The sequence below is a fragment of the Physella acuta genome, unplaced genomic scaffold (genome assembly GCF_028476545.2).
Source record: "Physella acuta isolate Inbredline_101_S28 unplaced genomic scaffold, ASM2847654v3 ptg000431l, whole genome shotgun sequence".
Lineage (NCBI taxonomy): Eukaryota > Metazoa > Mollusca > Gastropoda > Physidae > Physella > Physella acuta.
This window is the reverse complement of record NW_026731950.1, coordinates 36,068-55,468: the sequence shown is the minus strand read 5'-3', so window position 1 is coordinate 55,468 and position 19,401 is coordinate 36,068. Positions and strand designations below refer to the sequence as shown.

The window sequence follows — 19,401 nt, the reverse complement described above, 5'->3', positions numbered from 1 at the left end:
TTGATCCACAAGCATAAAATGTAAAATTGAGTAGAAACTTATAATGTAATTGTACTTATTGTACAATATGTCATCCGAGTAGCCTTATGTGTCGCAAAGAAGATTATGTTCAACACCTGATTTAGTTGGGTTCAAGTCAGTAAAGCGTCCCTGAGTCCACCCAGCTCTGGTGGGTACCTGACTCACGTTAGGGGAAGTTAGGTCATAGAAACAGGTGAACTCTACTCCACTTGCCCCAATGACCCTCAGGGAACTTTACTACTTTACATTTTACCTGATTATGAGGCACAGAAAAGGAGTCCTACATTTTGAGAATTTTTATTTTAGCTTTCATTCCTAACAACTTTACTAACAACTTTACTAACAGCACTTTACTAATAACTTTACCAACAACTTTACCAACAACTTTACCAACAACTTTACTAACAACACTTTACTAGCAACTTTACTCACAACTTACTCTTAACTTTACTCACAACTCCACCAACAACTTTACTCACAACTTTACTAACAAATTAACCAACAACTTTACAAACAACTTTACAAACAACTTTACTCACAACTTTACTAACAAATTAACCAACAACTTTACAAACAACTTTACTCACAACTTTGCTAACAACTTTACAAATAACTTTACTCAAAACTTTACTCACAACTCCACCATCAACTTTACTATCAACTTTGCTAACAAATGTACCAACAACTTTACTAACAAATTTACCAACAACTTTACTAACAACTTTTCATTTCACTAAACCCCTTTCCGTTGAACGACCGAATTATGAATAAGTTTAAAGAATACAAACAATACTACCACCTCCCCCCCCCCCTCACCCGAGAAAAAGCAGTACCACCCGTGCATCGACCAAAAATTACTGACCTAGACTAAGTCTTCGAGCCTAGACGTAATCGACGTAAACATTAAGCAATTAGATGTAGAGATTTAATTCTTTTGTACATATATTATGTGTATATATTTTTTAAGTAAAAAAAAAGGATTTGCACTACTTTTGTTATGGTTACTACCTAGCTGTTGGACATTTGATAAAAATACCTATTTACGTTTTCAATAAGTTACCTATCCTTTTCTAAATTTGATGAAATAAGGGAAGTAAACAAGGAAATATTATTAGGATTTGAATATACACAGTTGTTTCCCTTTCAAACCCATTCCTTCTTAAATTAATTTTAAGCCACAATAGCACGGCGTATCCAGTATTTCTTTCAGACCTTTTCGGGAAGGGGGGACACGGAAAGTTTCAGGGAGGGGGGTGGACTAAAATTTCCGAGGGGGGGGGGGATGGCAAAGTATATATTTACTAGATAAATTCCATTTCGTTCGGGGGGGGGGGGGGGGGCTCCGAAAATGCCTGGAAGAAATACTGAGCGTATCGTGTCGATGTGTGAAATAAGTTAAGCCGATATTGAAGTTAAAACTAACAAAAAGAATCGTGCAACAAAGGATTGTATTAATATCCTTTTTTTGTTTTGTTTACAATCCCTATTTTTAAACATTTTTCTACACAATTTTTTTTTTAACATTATTTGATGGCACTTGAAAAAACCTGCTAAGTCATTTGCAAGTCCCCCCCCCCCCCCCCCCCCGAGTGTAGGCAATATACAACAATTAAGTAAATTATAATGTAATTTAACTACACAAATTACAATCGTACCCTATCCACACCTACTAGTCTATAATTCAGATGAAGTAGAGTTTATCTGACAGACATAAAAATTTCACCTTAAATGGAAAAAAATAAATAATTTCATGTACTCACTAGACAGGCGACAAGACGGGAACCACGTGAATGTAGTTGGAGTTAGAGCAATGAATGTTCACAGTACGAGATAAAAATATTTAATAGTTGGCACATTCATGCCCACACAGTAGGGAGAGGTAGTGTGGGAAGGGAGAAGGAGCGACTGATATAATGCATATATACATGGAGAATTACCTCTCTCTCTCTCTCTCTCTCTCTCTCTCTCTATATATATATATATATATATATATATATATATATATATATATATATATATATATATATATATATATATATATATTATGACTAAGTTATTTAGTCTTGAATTAATTTTTATGAATGACGTTTGTGAATAAACGCGGTGTGTATTAACAATAGGCCTGCTATCATTGCGCAAGCGTTATAAACGGAAATGACTTTCCCTTGCAGTGTTTTTCATTGAGTCGAGTGCTTTCTACGTGTGACTTACACGATCAAAGGCAGAAAGTAAATGAAGGAGTGGAACTATATTTCGCAATAAAGAAAACAACATATCTATATGAAACGGACTTTGGTTGGATTATTCAAGCGGCATGAGGGAAGGGGGGTGGGGAGATAAAAAGCGGTCCTGTTTAAATTTAATTTTCTAAATTGTCCACAAAGTTTCTGGCGCACCATCGGAATCTTTTCCAGCGTCTCGCCGGCGTTCCAGTTCATCACTGACCAGGAAAACCGTTCAATTTAAAAGCTTCATAATTTTCATGACACTTTAAGAGGTCACGTTGGTTTGTGTGGTAGGCTGGCCGATCTACAACACGGACCGATTTGGGTCGAGGAAAGGCAACTGCACATTGTGCATTCCAGAGCCACGTAAATAGTTAAAATCTACTTCATCTGTCCTACAGTTTACCCAGTTTAAAAGTGGCGATATACATATATATACATACACACACACACATATATATATATATATATATATATATATATATATATATATATATATATATATTATATTTTATATATATATATATATATATATATATATATATATATATATATATATATATATATATATATATATATATATATATATATATATATATATATATATATATATATATATTTAATTATCTCTACTTATATCCAGGGCAGGACTGTTTTTGCCCATGAGGTCCTGGAAATTTTAAAATGGGCCCCCCAACCCCAGATTGAACTTATCATAATGTATTTTTCCTCCATCGATGCCTAAATTCTATGCCTTGGTTTCAATGAATGGTAAAATGCCAGCAATTTTAAAAAATGTATTAAAACTCTAATAGGAAAATTACACTAGGGTTCCTGGGGGCCCACCGGGATATATATATGGGGGGGGGGATACGACGCCGGGATATTTATCTGGGGGGGCACATAGATATTTTTAAAGGGCCAATCAGGATTTTTCTCGGTAGACCGGTAGGCCAGTCTCCCCCTGTTGATATCTATTTAATCAATTAATTTAAAAAATTAATTACCTCAGGTATAAATAAACTCACCTGTGTGCAACACATTTTACAACAGTTTATTCAAAGCTCGTGAACAACTTGTATGGACCCATCCATCTCTGTAGCTTTGTTTATGTACATTTACAGTTGTTTAAAAACTCGTATCTTTACAACTTTACAGTCTTATTCTCCATTTCGGAAAACTCCGCTTATCAATCGAATCAGAAATAATCCATATGAATACAAATCGCGAATATTCCATGCACAATTCTTCAACTCTCAACTATTCACAAATTGTTTTGTATTTATTTATCTTTTACACGCTATGACATCATTCTCCAATTAATTATGATCTTTAAACTTAGTTTATATTTGTTAACCAGTCTCCGAATGAATTCGTTTCCTTGCGCTTAACGGTATAGTATCTTAATGTCTTGTTACTCCAATAAATTATGATGTCTACACGTCGTTTACTTTTACACACGTCTTCGGATGAATTCGTTTCCTTGTGCTGTACGGTATAGTATTACATGTCATATGTCTTGATGCCTTAAATACTCCAATAAATTATGAAACTTAAACTTAGTTTATTTTTACACAAGTCTTCGGATGAATACGTTTCCTTGTGCTGTACAGTATAGTATTACATGTCGTGTGTGTTGATGTCTTGAAGGTACGTCGCTTAACAATTCAAGCGTGTGAAAAAAAAATGTTTTTATGGTCACGCCCCTAACACCCACACAGACAAAAAGAAAACACATGTGAAGGTATCTTAAGTATGCTACACACAATAGGGAAGTTCCCAACAGGTGGGTGTTTGTTAGCTGCAGTGTTTAACAGACAACAAATGTTGTTGTTGTTATTCTAAGCCGTGTTGCCACTACGGTGATTAATGGACATCAACATACTGGTGAAACACAGCTGAGATAGTCTAAGTCAGGTGACTTTAACATGCAGTCATAGTAAACGTCAAGCAGACTACAAAGTGACCTTACGTAGAGCTTATCAAAGTAATTATTACTTAAGTATCCATTCACTAAGGAACGGCGTGGTAGGACGGTAGCGCATACGACTGCTAACCCGAAAGTCTCGAATCCCGGGTTCGTATTAGTAGAGCATTCCTGAGTCCACTCAGCTTTGATGGGTACCTGGCTCACATTAGGGAAAGTCTAGGCGGCTGGGCATAGTGTTGAGCACACTATCCTTTCATATGCCGAGGTCACAGAAACAGGTGAACTCTACTTCATCTGTCCCATGGATTGCCAGGTTCGAAAAGAAACTTTACTTACTTTATCAATACACTAACCCTGTCATTAACTCACACCATAAATTTAAAACTAGTCTGATCTTTTAACGTATGTCTCATCCTAGCCATAACCTAATCACAATTATTGACTTCCCTAATAGTAGTGTTGAACATAACGCTGAAATTTATCTAAACACTAACAACACAACTATACCAGTAGATTGAATAAAAAACATCGACTTATTACTACTGTCATGTTGACTATCGTACAACATCAAATGTCAATTACATTGTATTAATAAACAGCCCCTGTTTATGAAGGACTTTTTTTTCTCTGTGTTAGATGCAAGTAAATAAACAAATCGATAGCATCACGGCTGTTAGAGTCGTGTTGTTTTGTCTAAGAAGTTAATGCATTAACCTGCTGCACATCGCTACACACCTCTCAAGACACGAGGTAGTGTGCCATAACACACCCGTTACACACCTCTCAAAACACGAGTTAGTGTGCCATCACACACCCGTTACACACCTCTCATGACACGAGGTAGTGTGCCATCACACACCCGTTACACACCTCTCAAGACACGAGTTAGTGTGCCATCACACACCCGCTACACACCTCTCAAGACACGAGTTAGTGTGCCATCACACACCCGTTACACACCTCTCAAGACACGAGTTAGTGTGCCATCACACACCCGCTACACACCTCTCAAGACACGAGTTTGTATGCCATAACACACCCGTACTGAAACTGACATGTCAGTTTCAGTACAGCATGAAAATTGAAAATGGCATCAATCTTTGAACCAATGCCGAACCCACAGCTTTCAAATCTAGGAAAGGACAACAACTCATGGCAAATATAGGAAAGGGAAATAACTCAAGCACAAAATTTAAAAAAAAACAAGAAACGATGATGTCAAATATAGAAAAGGGAAATAACTATTATCAAGTATACGAAACACAAACAACTAAAATCTAATTTACAAAAGGGAAATAACTCACGAGAAAAATATAAACAACAGGAATATTTGTCATATATACAAAACAAAAGCAGCTAATATTAAATCTACGAAAAGAAAAAAAATAAATTACAACCCGTTTCTAGTTTAACAGCAAGTAAAGAAGGATAATAAAACACAAGCACTGACAGTAAATTTAAAAAAAAATGTATTACAACGTCATTAAAAGCTCCAGTAGATAAGGACAGACGTAGGAGTTTTGTTCTACGTGCTGAGTAGACGTAATTTACAACTAAGTATTATTTTGGTTTGGGGGTATGTGATGGGGGGGGGGGGGGGGCGTCTACGGTATAGCCATGACGGTGACAAGGAAAATACGCTACGGAAAACTGTGCACAACAAAAGTGAACACGGGAATTTTTATTTTCCTAAATCAAGCATTTATAGATACTGGTGAAGGGTGACTACGTGTAGACTACACTACAGCATAGTAAAATATTTTGCCATGAAATACGACAAAAATTAAAGTGTATTAGTAAGATTTATGTATTTGCGCATTTTTCTGTTTGCGCATTTTTTCGTTGCGCATTTTTCTGTTTGCGTATTTTTCCGTTTGCGCAGTTTCCCGTTCTCGCATTTTTCTGGGAATCAACTATGGCAACAGAATTTTGTTTACAATACAACAGCTGGTGCCCATGAAATGCATCCCGGTATTGGTAGTGTAACATTGCACCCACTATTGTTTCTACATCGATAGTGATAACATTACACCTATAGAGTATAAGGATGCGATTGGAATTACCAAGGAAAGGAAAGTGGAATAGTGGGCAAGCCAAACAAACTTGGATCAGTTGTCAGTGAAGCGCAAGAAGCCGGAATGTCATGACCTGAAATTGGAAGAAACCTAAGTACGATCGAGAAGGGTGGTGTTATTTACGGGCCCGATGCTTGTTATTTTTATTGCGGTTAATGTTGCATTTGCGTGGCCTAAGCGGTAGAGCGCTAGGCTGCTAACCTGATAGTCTTGAGTTCGAATCCAGGTCCAAACAGTAAAACGTCTCTGAATCCACCCAGTTCTGATGGATACCTAATTCATGCAAAGGCGGCTGGGAAAAGTGCTCTTTTTTTCTTTTAAATTTTAAAGTTGCAATCAAATCGGTAAAGTATAGGGCTTGTAAGTCTACGGTCTCGAAATCTACTAGCTGCATAGTACGAGAACGAGAAGTTATGACCTTCTTACAAGCCCTATAGATTCCACTTTAGACCTGGCAAAGCATTGTGCAGATGAAGAAGAGTTCTTGACCTCGGCATATAAAGAGATGGTGTAGTCTTCACCATGCCTAGCTGCCTTTACTTTCACCAACGTAAAATCGGGTACCCATCAGAGCTGAGTGGACTCAGGGACGTCCTATTTTGTGTAGGCCGATAGCATTTTACTGACTACACTATTCTATCATATGGTGTGTTTATCGAATAAAAAGAACTCTACTTCACCTGCCTGTTGACTTTCATTTTCTGCAAGAGGAAAATCAATATTATACGTAGACTTATAGACGACCTATAGGGCTGGTAAGTAGGTCACCAACCAGTTCTATGGCTCATGCAGGTTTTATTTAGCCGTAGAGCTGGTTGGTGACCTTCTTACCAGCCCTATAGTCACATGTCTAAACCGGGATTCAAACTTAGACCTTCGGGATAGCAGACAAACGCTCTACCATTCGACCAAGCCACCCGAAGTGAATGTACAACTATGTTCATTCGTTGTTGTTGTTGTTGTTGTTTTTCTTTAATAACCAAATGCTGCTGTGTTGGTCCCAAGTTAAAACCTGCAGTCTTAAACCTGCCAACCACATGACAGTAGAATAATTTACAACTGTGTAATGAGTCACATGACCAAGAACACACACGTTAAAGACACAACTCAGCTCACTTTAATCGGTAAAATAAAAAGTAAATATTTTCTTATTAGACCTAGCAACCCATTGGGCAGTTGAAGTAGAGTTTATGTTTCTTGTTCTCGGCATATGAATGGATAATGTGACCAGCCGCCTTTACTTTCCCTAACGTTTGTTAGAAACCCATCAGATGGACTCAATCTAAAACTATTACTCCTAATAGAAAACATGTAGTGTTTTTTCCACAAAAGTAGAGTTCCATAACCTAAGTGTAGGGGTAAAATGGGTCGACTTGATAGTAAATTTATATTAGAAACGCCCCACCTCCGGTTCCATACCCCCTCCCCCACCAGAAGAAAGTCTATACCCCCCCCCCCCCCCCGAACGAAATGAAATTTATATAGAAAATATATACTTTTAACAGTCTCCGCCCTCCCCCCCCCCCCCCCCGAAGAAAGTCTACCGCCACCCCCCTGAAAATTTTAAATCCGCCCCCCCCCCCCCCCGGAGAAAAAAGTCTGAAAGTAACACTTTCCCCCACAATCCCTTCCCCCAACCACGCAGCAGCCCTAACATAAAGTTAACTACATAACAGCGACACATGGTTACACAACATCTGTCGTCTAGTCATCGTTGTTGTTGCATCAAGTGCATACATCACATTGAAAGGTGTGAAAAGTTGGACGACAATAGAAAGAAACGAAAAACAAGACCATTGTATGCATATGCTATATACACCATCTTCTATATATATATATATAATTCTCTTCTGGGAGACGTTAGAAAACAAGCTGCAAAGCGCGCCTTGCAGTCCCCTCTCTTCCTCTCTATCGCTACCACCCCACCCCCCACTCACCCCCCACCCCCCACTCACCCCCTACCCCTCACATGGTCAGGTGAGCTGTGGTTCACTCTAAATGTGTACATAATACAATCGTAGAGCCGGGTTTGGTGACGGCTATTAGGGGCAGATAATTTAGTTCGAAACGATTTTAATCTCAGAGGAGGTAACTAACTGCTTTCACGGGGGAGGGGGGGGGGGGTTAGTGTTTTAAAGCAAATATTTTCAGTGGCAGCATTGGTACTGTCGAATTCACAAATTATGAATAACTGAAAAGTAGAAAAAACAACTAAATAGCGGCGTATGATACACCGCGGGTCGGCTCGTTTCTTATACTTTCCCTTATGAGTTACCTACGAAAGATGTACTAAAAACAAAGAATTTTATTTGTCAATTACTGATACTTAAAAAAACTAGATCTGATATCCTATAGATTAATTATGGCACGGCCTGGCGTAGGGCTAGAGAGCTAGAATGAAAACAAAGGCGACTGGACATACCGCTGACCACACTAATCGTTCATAGGCTGAGGTCTCTAAAACAGATTAACTCTACTTCATCTGCGTCTTGGGCACGCACAGGAAAACATGCTGACATAGTTCTATTAGAAAAACTCCTTTTTTTAACTTTAATGCACGGAATCTTTCAAACTTGGTCTAAAATATTGGTGGAAAGTAATTGGCAAATAAGGACTAAAATAAAGTTTACAATATTGGTTGGAAGCAGAGTTTCTTCCAGGCATCTCTTCGGGGGGGGGGGGGGGGGGAGGGGAAATTTTACCGCTCCCCACCCCCCCCCCCCCCCGAACGAAATGAAATGTATATAATTTATATAGAAAATATATACTTTTAACAGTGTCCGCCCCCCCCCCCCCAAGAAAGTTTACCGCCCCCCAGAAAATTTCAAGTGCCCCCCCCCCCCCCGGAGAAAAAAGTCTGGAAGAAAAACTGGTTGGAAGGATCTCTAGAACGAAGTCTAGAATTGCCTACTAGTGTAATGGGTACTTCAAAAATGTCTAAATTAATACAGTAAAGAATCGTTGAAAATAAAGAAGGGTCTAAAATACTGATTTCTACGGAGACGATCTTTCAAATTAGATCTGGCATGTCCATCATAGCATAAAAAATTATTGTGATGTACGTAAAAATCAGTCTAAGCAGTTTCTTAAATTATCATCAAATAAAAATCAAGGATATAAAAACTATATTAAAATTTACATAAATTGGCCCACCCTAACTACAACGCTGAAATATGTATACATCTATAACATACAACGAAGAAAAAAAGATCTTTGTTATTAAAAACAACTGCGGACTATTGGCTATACAATTTGGTTTAGCCGTAAGATGGAGAAAAATTCTGGCCATTACAACGCATCGTCTGTTTGCATTATGTTAGAAACGAATGGAAGAAATAAAACCACCAGCAAATCGTTCAGGCGTATCCAAGCTATTGGATTTTGTCTCGCTCGCAGAGTTTAAACTATTTTTTTTCATTATCTGATATGACAAGATATATTGATGTGCGAACTTTAAATTTAAGATTTTATTTTGCAATGGTTGATTGATTCTGTATTTTACTTTTTTTTAGGGCTATAGATTTGAGATCTTTCACGTTAGTATATGTCAGTGCTTCTTTCAGACTTTTTTCGCCGGGGGGGGGGGGCGGACTAAATTTTCCGGTGGAGGGGCGGACACTGGTAAAAGTTTATATTTTCTATCAAAATTTATAAATTCCATTTCATACGGGGGGGGGGGAGCCTTACAGGTATCTCTTCGCCCCCACCCCCCCCCCCCTCCCCAAAGAGATGCATGGAAGAAACTCTAGTATAGGTTTATCATTGGATTATTTAAATTAAGGTTTGGATTTTTGACGGTTACGCTAAGTGGGCTTGATTAGATTATTTAGCCATTGGGATTCAGCACTGTTAAACTTGGGACATTTTTTTTTTAAAAACATGACGTCGAAAATTAACAAAATTCAGCACCTAAATGTGAAGTAATTTTAAAAATAGTTTGATAATAATTATTTTTTTTTGTCATACGATATAGTAAACCGCATATACTTTGAATGACAGATACCTCCACCCCCCCCCCCCCCCTCTTCTCACCCCCACTGTTAAAAGAATGACAAAATGACAATGTACCTGATAAGCTAGTAATCCGACTGTCACACTTTGAAACGACACGCGATCAAATCCAACTCAGACCACGCCCCGGCCTTTCGCCTACCTAGTCACTTGTACCCTCGCTTTGTACCTAGCCTTGACCTTTACCTCACTCCCTCATATACAGTCCGCGGTTTGAAGGTATGTGGTGACCGGGTCATCGGACACCAACAATGGCCGAAATTTACCCCCTCGCCCCCACTTCTATACTACCCCTAAAACATATGAATAGCTTCAGTACAATTTAAGCAGAGAGAATGTGTGAAGATAAATAGAGTTGAATTCTAGTGGCGAAAGGAAAATGTGTTGCAAAATGAAATATAGGCATGTGGTAGAAGCAGTAGTGTAAGAAACAGAAGTGCGGGTAGAAATACGCACTTATGTGCGTACGCGCAGAAGTATATAAAGTAAGTGGCCTATATAATAATCTGCATGGGTTGTGTATACATGACAAGTTTAAGAAAAGTCGGGTACGGCTATAGTGAGAGAGGTATATGTATCTACTCAAGTAGATGAGAAATTTCTTTCAACCTCTCCCCCCCCCCCACGATGCACGTCCACCTATACCCCTCCCAATCTACCCTACCCCCAAAATATATATGACTTTTATCATTGTTCCCCCCCCCCCCCCACCTACAGAAGTTTAAAGTGCCCCTACCTTCCAATAACTACCCCCCCTTTCCCCTCAGACAAAATGTCCGAAAGAAACCCTGTGTGGACGTTGTTGAGTTTGTTTTCAACTGTTCAGCTAGTAAGTAAAAGATAGCCATCAACGACAAACCAAATCGTCGAACAGGATACGGGATCTGTGTCACAGGTTGACGGGTCAGTCGGTGACAGTGGCAGATGCTGACATTGACTGACAGATCTGACGAATCGGTCAACAGCATAACTTAGCTAAGAACCACGTTGTTGCTGTTTTACATTCGTGCGATGTTGTGTATTTGCTACATTATACGTGTGTAGATACGCTATGCTCTTACATAGTAAATTAAAGGTTTATAAAATAATTAAAGTAATAGCTTCAGGATAAGTAGACATAAGTAGACTTAGTTTTTCTTTTACCACAAACACACAAAATGTAGCTTTAGACTGTGTGTTTGTGTATGTGTATTGTGCGTGTCCGTGTGTAAAAGGGTCATCCCAATGTGACGTCACACAATTTTAGCCAACAGCACAACCTAGCCACCCCCCCTACACACACACTATGTCTTACGATGTCATATGAGGCAGGTTCCAACCCCCCCCCCCCATACACACACTCACACGTCCCCTGTAAAATTACTGACTTCTAACTAATATCAACATAGTGTATAGTGTGAGTGTGTGTTTGCGTGTGTGTGTGTGTGTGTGTGTGTGTGTGTGTGTGTGTGTGAGTGTCTGTGTGTGTATGGGTGTGCAGAATTTTAACATTTTTACCCCCACCCCACATACTACGACAGCCCCCCCCCCCTCCTCCTCCTCCTTTCGAACGCCATTTCTAGACACCCCCCCCCCCCTCCCAACCCCTAAAAAGGTTTAGCCTACCACATTTCAGTTGACAGACAGAGAGAGAGAAAAAAAGACCCACGGATTTGTAAAGTCATTTTAATGGCGTGGTCATTAAGACCCTGTCAGGCGGCGGCACTCGTGTCAAGAGGAATGATGAATTACCTCCCTTCAAACTAGGTTACCTAACTTTGGCTCGAGTGTGTACTACTCGGATCGGAGTTACTTTCACTTGACTCGACGAGACGTTCCATAACTTGCATACCACAGCGTAGAATTATGCCCCCTTTTTCGTAATAGTGTGTAGAAAAAAAACATCAGGGAGGATAATTAAGAATAAATAGAAACGGATTCCAAGACATTAGGCTTTATAACTCAATTTTTTAGTTAGCAGAACTATGCACCTTTGTTTTCTAATTAAATGAAGCTAATAAAAAAACGTATCCAGGGGAGATAACGGAGGTCTGTGTAGGCAATTATAAATTCAGCAATACGCGTTTTTTTTCAATAGTTGAATATAAATAGGGGTAATGAAATGAGAAAGGACGAGAGTTTAGGGGATCTGCAGCTAATATACCGACATCAACTAAAGTGCACACATGGCCTAGTTGTACTTTTGGAATATATTTTCGATTTTACTCTGGTTATAATTGTTCGAGTATAATCATCTGAAAGCATTTAATTTAAATCTTCAACTGCATGCACAAACATTATCAAAGCATTCTGATACAAATAATTTTTTGGAGAGGTGGGGGGCCATAAAAGACGTCACACTGCTGGGGTGGGGGGGGGGGAGAGAGTTGTGTGTGTAGAAATTTGGCTTAGCATTTTTCATTTAATTTCTAAAAATGAAAATAATGAAAAATGTATTATTTTTCGTTAAATGTGAATTTTAAGGGTTGGTTGGGGTGGGGTGATTTCTTGGAGCTATATGACGTCCTTTTCAGAGATGGTCTGACACCATTTCAAGACTCTCTCTTGTAGAACGCGAAGATAATCGTTTATAAGCTAAACCGAATAAGAGATAGCTTTGAGTGTTTGATTTTAGATTAGAAACGAGGTCATTGGTCGGTACTGACCACTATGATAATGGTCAAATTACACCTCTCCAAGTCTCGGTATCTTTCGCTATAATAATCATCCATAACTCATGTCTCTCTGATGATAATAATCGAACTTTAATAACTATTTAAAAGTGTATCATTAATATGATTAGAATATGGTGGAGTTTTGCAAAACGTGTTAACAAAATGTTGCTGACTTGACATACAACACATAATTACAGAGTCAACCTCTAACAAATGTTAACAAATTTAACCAGCTTTTAACAGAACACATGCGAGCAAATAGAGTTAACAGGTCCACTTATAACAAATGTTAACATAAGTAGCGAACTTTTAACACAACGCATGATATGAAAAAATGGCCAACGTATTACACAACTTTTTTAAGTGAACACTGCAACACATGGATTCTTTAAAAAACAATCTGCCCCGCCCATCATTATTTTCTCCCTTTACTAAGCGCGAGTTAACTGTACATGCCGTTAGCTAGCTCATTAGTTACTTCACTAGTTAGGTCAGTAACGCGACGTAAGGTCATTAGTTAAGTCATAGTATTGCACAAAATTTATATCCAAACCATGAAAAACGACCACTGTTAATTGAGAGAAATCATTGGCTCGTCAATATCGAGTATGATCCACAAGTGCGCGGGTTATACACAACGAATCACCACAAGTCACCAATAACCACATCTAGTCACCAAAAGTCACCACTAATTATAACACTATGAAAACAAGCTAAAATGCCCAAATACGACGAAAAATATAAAAATCCAGAAAAATAAATTACATATCCAATGAAGCGTGACTGACTCAAGAGTCAGCAAAGTGACACTCGGCGTCATTAAAACCACCACATCGGCGCGCGCACAGTGCAGCACGCGACACACAACAAGCGAACACACAGCACACCAGTTCACTCACAACAGATGGGTCTAGTCCAGGGGTCGGCAACCTGCGGCTCGCGAGCCGCATGCGGCTCTTTTGATATCAAGATGCGGCTCTCCAGCTCCTTGCACAAATACTAATAATCTTAATCAAAAAATAAAATATTTGAAATAAAAAAAAATGTTAGTGGCTCTTTACAACCAGGGAAATTTTGAAAATTGTAACTTTTGGCTCTTCCGCTTCAAAAGGTTGCCGACCCCTGGTCTAGTCTGACACAAGATGCGACACCGGATATTATCTCAGTGATCTACCTTTACGAGGAAGGGAGGTAACTTGGTTTAGATTAACAGATTTCTCTGTTTACGTCCCCTAAGGGGTTTTAAGAAATGAAATTAATTTTTTTTTTAAAGTTTAATGTAAGAATACAACACTTGCAGAGAGTAATACATTTATTCTTTTAAATACTGATGTCTATATAATATGCCTTGAATAAATGATAATTTAATGTAAATCTTTATCAGCAATTAATTACAAATTAAAAAACAGCGAATCTATGAATAAATAAAAGTGCAGACGATGATTTTTTCACATTAAGTAGCCTACAGGTATAGGGCTTGTAAGTCAACGGTCTCGAAAATTACTAGCTGCATAGTACGAGAACGAGAAGTTGTGACCTACTTACAAGCCCTATAGGACAGAAGTTAGTTGCGTAATGAATTAAGGCTCAGCAATTACAATTTTAAATTAATTAAAGAAATAAAATAAAAATAGCCGTGTAGACATAAATTAGCCAGATTAAAATAGCTGGTTAAATAGAAGATATTTAACCATCTAGGTAAAGGATGACCCAAACCCTATCGGCATTGATTAACATTATATTGCAACCTAAACATTTTTTCTCGATAATCATCTTATCTCTTTGAGGAAATTTACTGATTTTAGAATACTAGAAACTAGTGTTTGGTAAACAAAAATATATTTCATGATTGTTATAAGTAATAACATATACATTTTTGTTACATTTTTCTTGATTCGCAAAAATTTGGAGAAACACCCCCGCACACACACAAACACACATACACACACACAAACACACACACCAATACACCAATACCCTTTCTGTTCTTAGTGTAGGTTAAGCTACAAATCTGAAGAGACAACTGTGTGTGTGGGGGGGGGGGGGAGGGGGAGGTCTTTTTCCTGATCATTGGCTAATAACAATTTTAGCTAGACGGTCATTGCTTTCCTGTTATACCATCAACGTAGATAACAGTTGAAAGGGCTAGGCTCCGGAAAATAAAACCACTTCTTAATTAATAAACATGTTTTTGTGTGCATCTTAGTTTAGGAACTGAAGGGAAAATGTTTGCATGTATCAGGGACTCTTTAAAACATATGGGTGTCATTAAATTTATCAATTAAATACCCTGATATCGGCACATATGTTCCCTTATGTACCTTAACTTAGATACACACAAATTTAAAAAAAAAAAAGATTATTAATTAAGAAGGGCTTATTCGTTGTTTTAATCCCTTAATCATTCTGTAAAACCAAGTATAGGTATTTTTTTCTTAACGCAGCTCATAGAAAAGCTTTTTAAATATTATTTTACTACCCCTATTTAGCGGCTTCCTAGAGTCGCGCACTGGCGCCCTTGCCCACCCCTCCACAAGAGTTTCTTCCAGGCATCTCTTCGGTGGGGAGGGGGGGGGCATAGTCCCCCCGAAGAAAGTCTACCCCCCTCCCCCCGAACGAAATGGAATTTATATAGAAAACATATACTTCTACAAGTGTCCGCCCCACCCCCAGAGGAAAATGTTGTTGCCCCCGCCCCCCCCCCCCCCATCCACCCCCCCCCCCCCCCCCGAAAATAACAAGTGCCCCCCGGAGAAAAAGTCTGGAAGAAACACTGTCCACCAGCTAAGCCATAGCAGAAGTAAACGGCCCGAACATAACCGCCTCTACTTCTCATACAAGTGGACAAAACTAGACACTGGTCATTGAAAACTGGTGAGTAGTAATCAAAGTTGTTTACATCAGTATTTGCTAACAGAGACAACCGTTTATATTTAGCAACAGACGTGCTTTCTATAAATAGTCAAGCGTTTTGATTTGTCAAGTGGGTTTTCAAGGAATACGATAGTTTCTGGCGGGTGGGGGCGAGGATGGAGTGAGTCTGTTAAAACAACATGACGTCAGTTATTTATTTTTAATAAAATACAACAAAGTAATACAGTGCTGTACTCTAAACACAGTATTGGGTTAACTTTCCAAAACACGTTTTGTAGTAGAAAAGTTTTGCACCATTGACTAACTAGGTCTACTTTATAGGGTACCTCATGCGCGTGGGTTAGAAGGCGGAGGGGGGGGGGGGGGTGCGAGGAAAAGGATTCCTTATGAATGTCGCATGAAAAATAGTTTTATCATACACGGAATTCGATGTTTTATTCTGTTGATTTATATTTTTTAATTAAAGTAATTAATCAACTGGATGTATCTACTGTATTAAAATAAATATCTATTTCCAATTTATTTATTTTTTTGCTTTTTAATAGTATAAATATTCTAAATATTTAAAACCATGATGCTTGAACAGTGGTTCTTAAACTTTTTGGAGGCACCGAACCCCACCAGTTTCATATGCACATTCACAGAACCCTTCTTAATAGTTTTATCGTCCGCACTGACAAAATCCGATCGAACCCTTGAGACTGACAAAAAAACCTTGGGGTTCGATCGAACCCATGTTAAGAACCACTGTGCTAAAAATACAACTTAAGGATGTTTCATTTTGTTGTAAAATTATGTTTCCATAATTCTCTCAAATATTTATTAAAATAACTTTTCTCTTTTAAAAATACAAAAGTATATACTATATAGAATCATGATGCTAAAAAAAAACTTACGGATTTTCCCTTTTCCTTGGAAACTTCTTTCTCCATGATTTTAAAGTGTTAGTCACGGGTTTTCCCTGTGTTATTTATAGCATCCGTTTGTGGTCCTTTAAAAACGTTCATAGCCACAACACATTCGAATGTCTTTAGTCAACACGACGTGTCTATTTTTTTATTTTTCCATGAAACATGCACACGTTTTTAAGTCACATATTGAGCACAGTCATATTGTACAGTCAAACACAAATTTTAAAGTCAACTCAACTTCTTAACTTGACTTTGAAGAATAAGGTCTTGAGACTAAATTTTAAAAGTAACAATTTTTTTTACTGAACTTCAATGATTGCTATCGAATGGAAATAAAAATTGCCAGTGCTTCAAATTTTTATTTCCTTCTAAAACCGAATAAGCCTCTTAGACAAAAAAAACTTTTTTAACGAACAATTTTTTTTAAAGATGTAGAATCTAACCCTAATTTTGCTAACGAAAATAAAACTGCCTATAAATGTAATTTAAACTACGAATTTATTTTATGACAATCATAGCCTAATCAATGACAAAGCATTTTCTAAGTCTCAGGGCATATCTGAGTCCATTATAAAGACCTTTGCCACAATAAATAGAGTCCATATAAAGAACTTTGCCATACAATGACCTGAGCCCATTATAAAGACCTTTGCCTTATAATGACATGAGTCCATTATAAAGACCTTTGCCTTATACTGACATGAGTCCATTATAAAGACATTTGCCTTATAATGACATGAGTCCATTATAAAGACCTTTGCCTTATAATGACATGAGTCCATTATAAAGACCTTTGCCTTACAATGAGAGTCCACTATAAAGATCTTTGCCTTACAATAACATGAGTCCATTATAAAGACCTCTGACTTATAATGACAACCAGCTTATGATGAGGACCTTTGCCATGCATTCATGACCATCTAGGTCTCACAACACATTTTCACAATCCTGACCTTAGTCCATCACAAGGACCTTTACCTCACAATCATGATCTTCTGGACCTAACGACTTCAACTAAACACAATCCTAACACAACGAAGGTCAAGAACCAATGAACAGGGACCCGGAATTTCTACCGTACACACTCGGAAGCGAGAATTTTTAAAAGGGCATTTCTCCAAGGGCGTGATACACAATTTTTTAAAAGCTCAAGACGTCCGCGCTGAGAGAAGAATTTATTGATCGGGGCTAAACAAACAATGCAATCATCGGCGTGTCGATGATTTTTTTACTCGGTAAGGGAAGCTCTGGTCAGATTTTAAGCAGCTAATGGAAGAGTAATTAATTAAGCTTTAGTTTTTGTATTTGTTTTTTTAGCTCAGGAACGTGGAGGGGTGGGGAGAAATAATAACTGTGTATTTTTTATATTTGAAATTTATTCGATTCTAGTTTTAAAGTTAAAAAAAAAAAGTTAAATTTTCAGTTAATTTTTTTTTAAATACGTTATTAAAATTTAATATAAGAGAAATATTGTATCATTTTAATTACCAAAAATCACTTTACGTTTTAGTAAAAATGTATTTTCCATTCAAAGGCAACTAGATTTACCTTCGAATTTAAATTATATTTTTTGCTTTGGTGAAAACAATAATAAAGTAATTTTTTTTTAAATTCGTTTTTCGTTCTTAAATGCAGTGTTTGATGGAATTTTCCACCAACAGAATAAAGTATTACGTGTCAACATGTTATGCGCCGTATAGGGCGTTGACACCTTATTTTCTTACTGGGTTAGCTTCCACAGCCTTTATCCATCTATGGCAGGGGTCTCCAAACTACGACCCGCGGGCCGGAACCGGCCCGCGAGGTCCTCTCATCCGGCCCGCGGCGATCTTTTTGTCCACGGAAAAAAACGTTTGTTGGTGATGGCTGAGGAACTTTGACCAGAAAAATCAAAGACATGTTTGGATTAACTGGCCCCCGAACTGAAATTTGATAGTTAATGCGGCCCTCGGACTGAATAGTTTGGAGACCCCTGATCTATGGAGTCGGCGTGGTCGAGCCAGTAAAGTTCATGGTAGCTAAACCGAAAAAAAAGTCTTGCGTTCAAACCCTCGGGCAGACGAGGCTCGTTAGCTGGGGACAGGCACTCTTCTAGGAGAGACAACTCCAAAATCAAACAACTGCTGCCTTGTAGTTTGTTCTTGGTTGGACAAAGCTATTGAAGCAAATCCAAAAAGAAAAGCATGCCTCAATGGCGCATAACACGTTGACACGTATACTTAATTGTGTTGGGGGGGGGGGGGGGAGGTGATCCACGAACGAAGAAGAAGAATCCATCCAAAAACAATCTACAAAGCACCAGTTTTTGGAGTTGTGTCTCTATATTGGTTTTTGTTTTCTATCGAGCCTTATCTGTTTGGGAGTTCGAACTCGGGACTTTTCGTTTTAGCAACCAAGAGCTCTACCAACCCACCACGCCGAACTCTAATAATGTAATGACGCCTTACATGTATTTAGCTCCTTAACTTTCCCACTCGTTAAACGTTGCGGGCCAACCAATATAAGGGAGTTGAAAGGGGAAAACCTTTCTGGTTTTTAAAATCTATCAAATTTCTTAAAATCTTGAGTTTTTAAAGACGTGTTAGATTGACTAAAAATTCCTCAACGTCATTAGAAGTGAATGTTGCCGTTTTATTAAGCGGTTGGGGGTCATCCATAAATGACGTCACACTCGTAGGGGGAGGGGGGTCCGTAATTTTG

The 19,401-nt window shown here is 38.2% G+C and overlaps 1 protein-coding gene across 3 annotated transcripts in view; it reads right to left on the bottom strand.

Moving 5' to 3' along the window:
* Window positions 1-19,401, bottom strand: part of LOC131942881 (inverted formin-2) — a 111,870-nt gene that overhangs the window by 81,489 nt on the left and 10,980 nt on the right. The window contains exon 2 of one of the 3 annotated variants that reach the window (XM_059302842.1): window positions 16,687-16,974. In XM_059302842.1, the coding sequence (XP_059158825.1) occupies window positions 16,687-16,722 (36 nt within the window). In that variant the 5' untranslated portion in view covers window positions 16,723-16,974. Of the gene's footprint in view, window positions 1-1,781; window positions 1,818-3,274; window positions 3,382-16,686; window positions 16,975-19,401 lie in introns of those variants that run through there. The other 2 variants (XM_059302843.1, XM_059302846.1) reach the window with 2 other exon arrangements.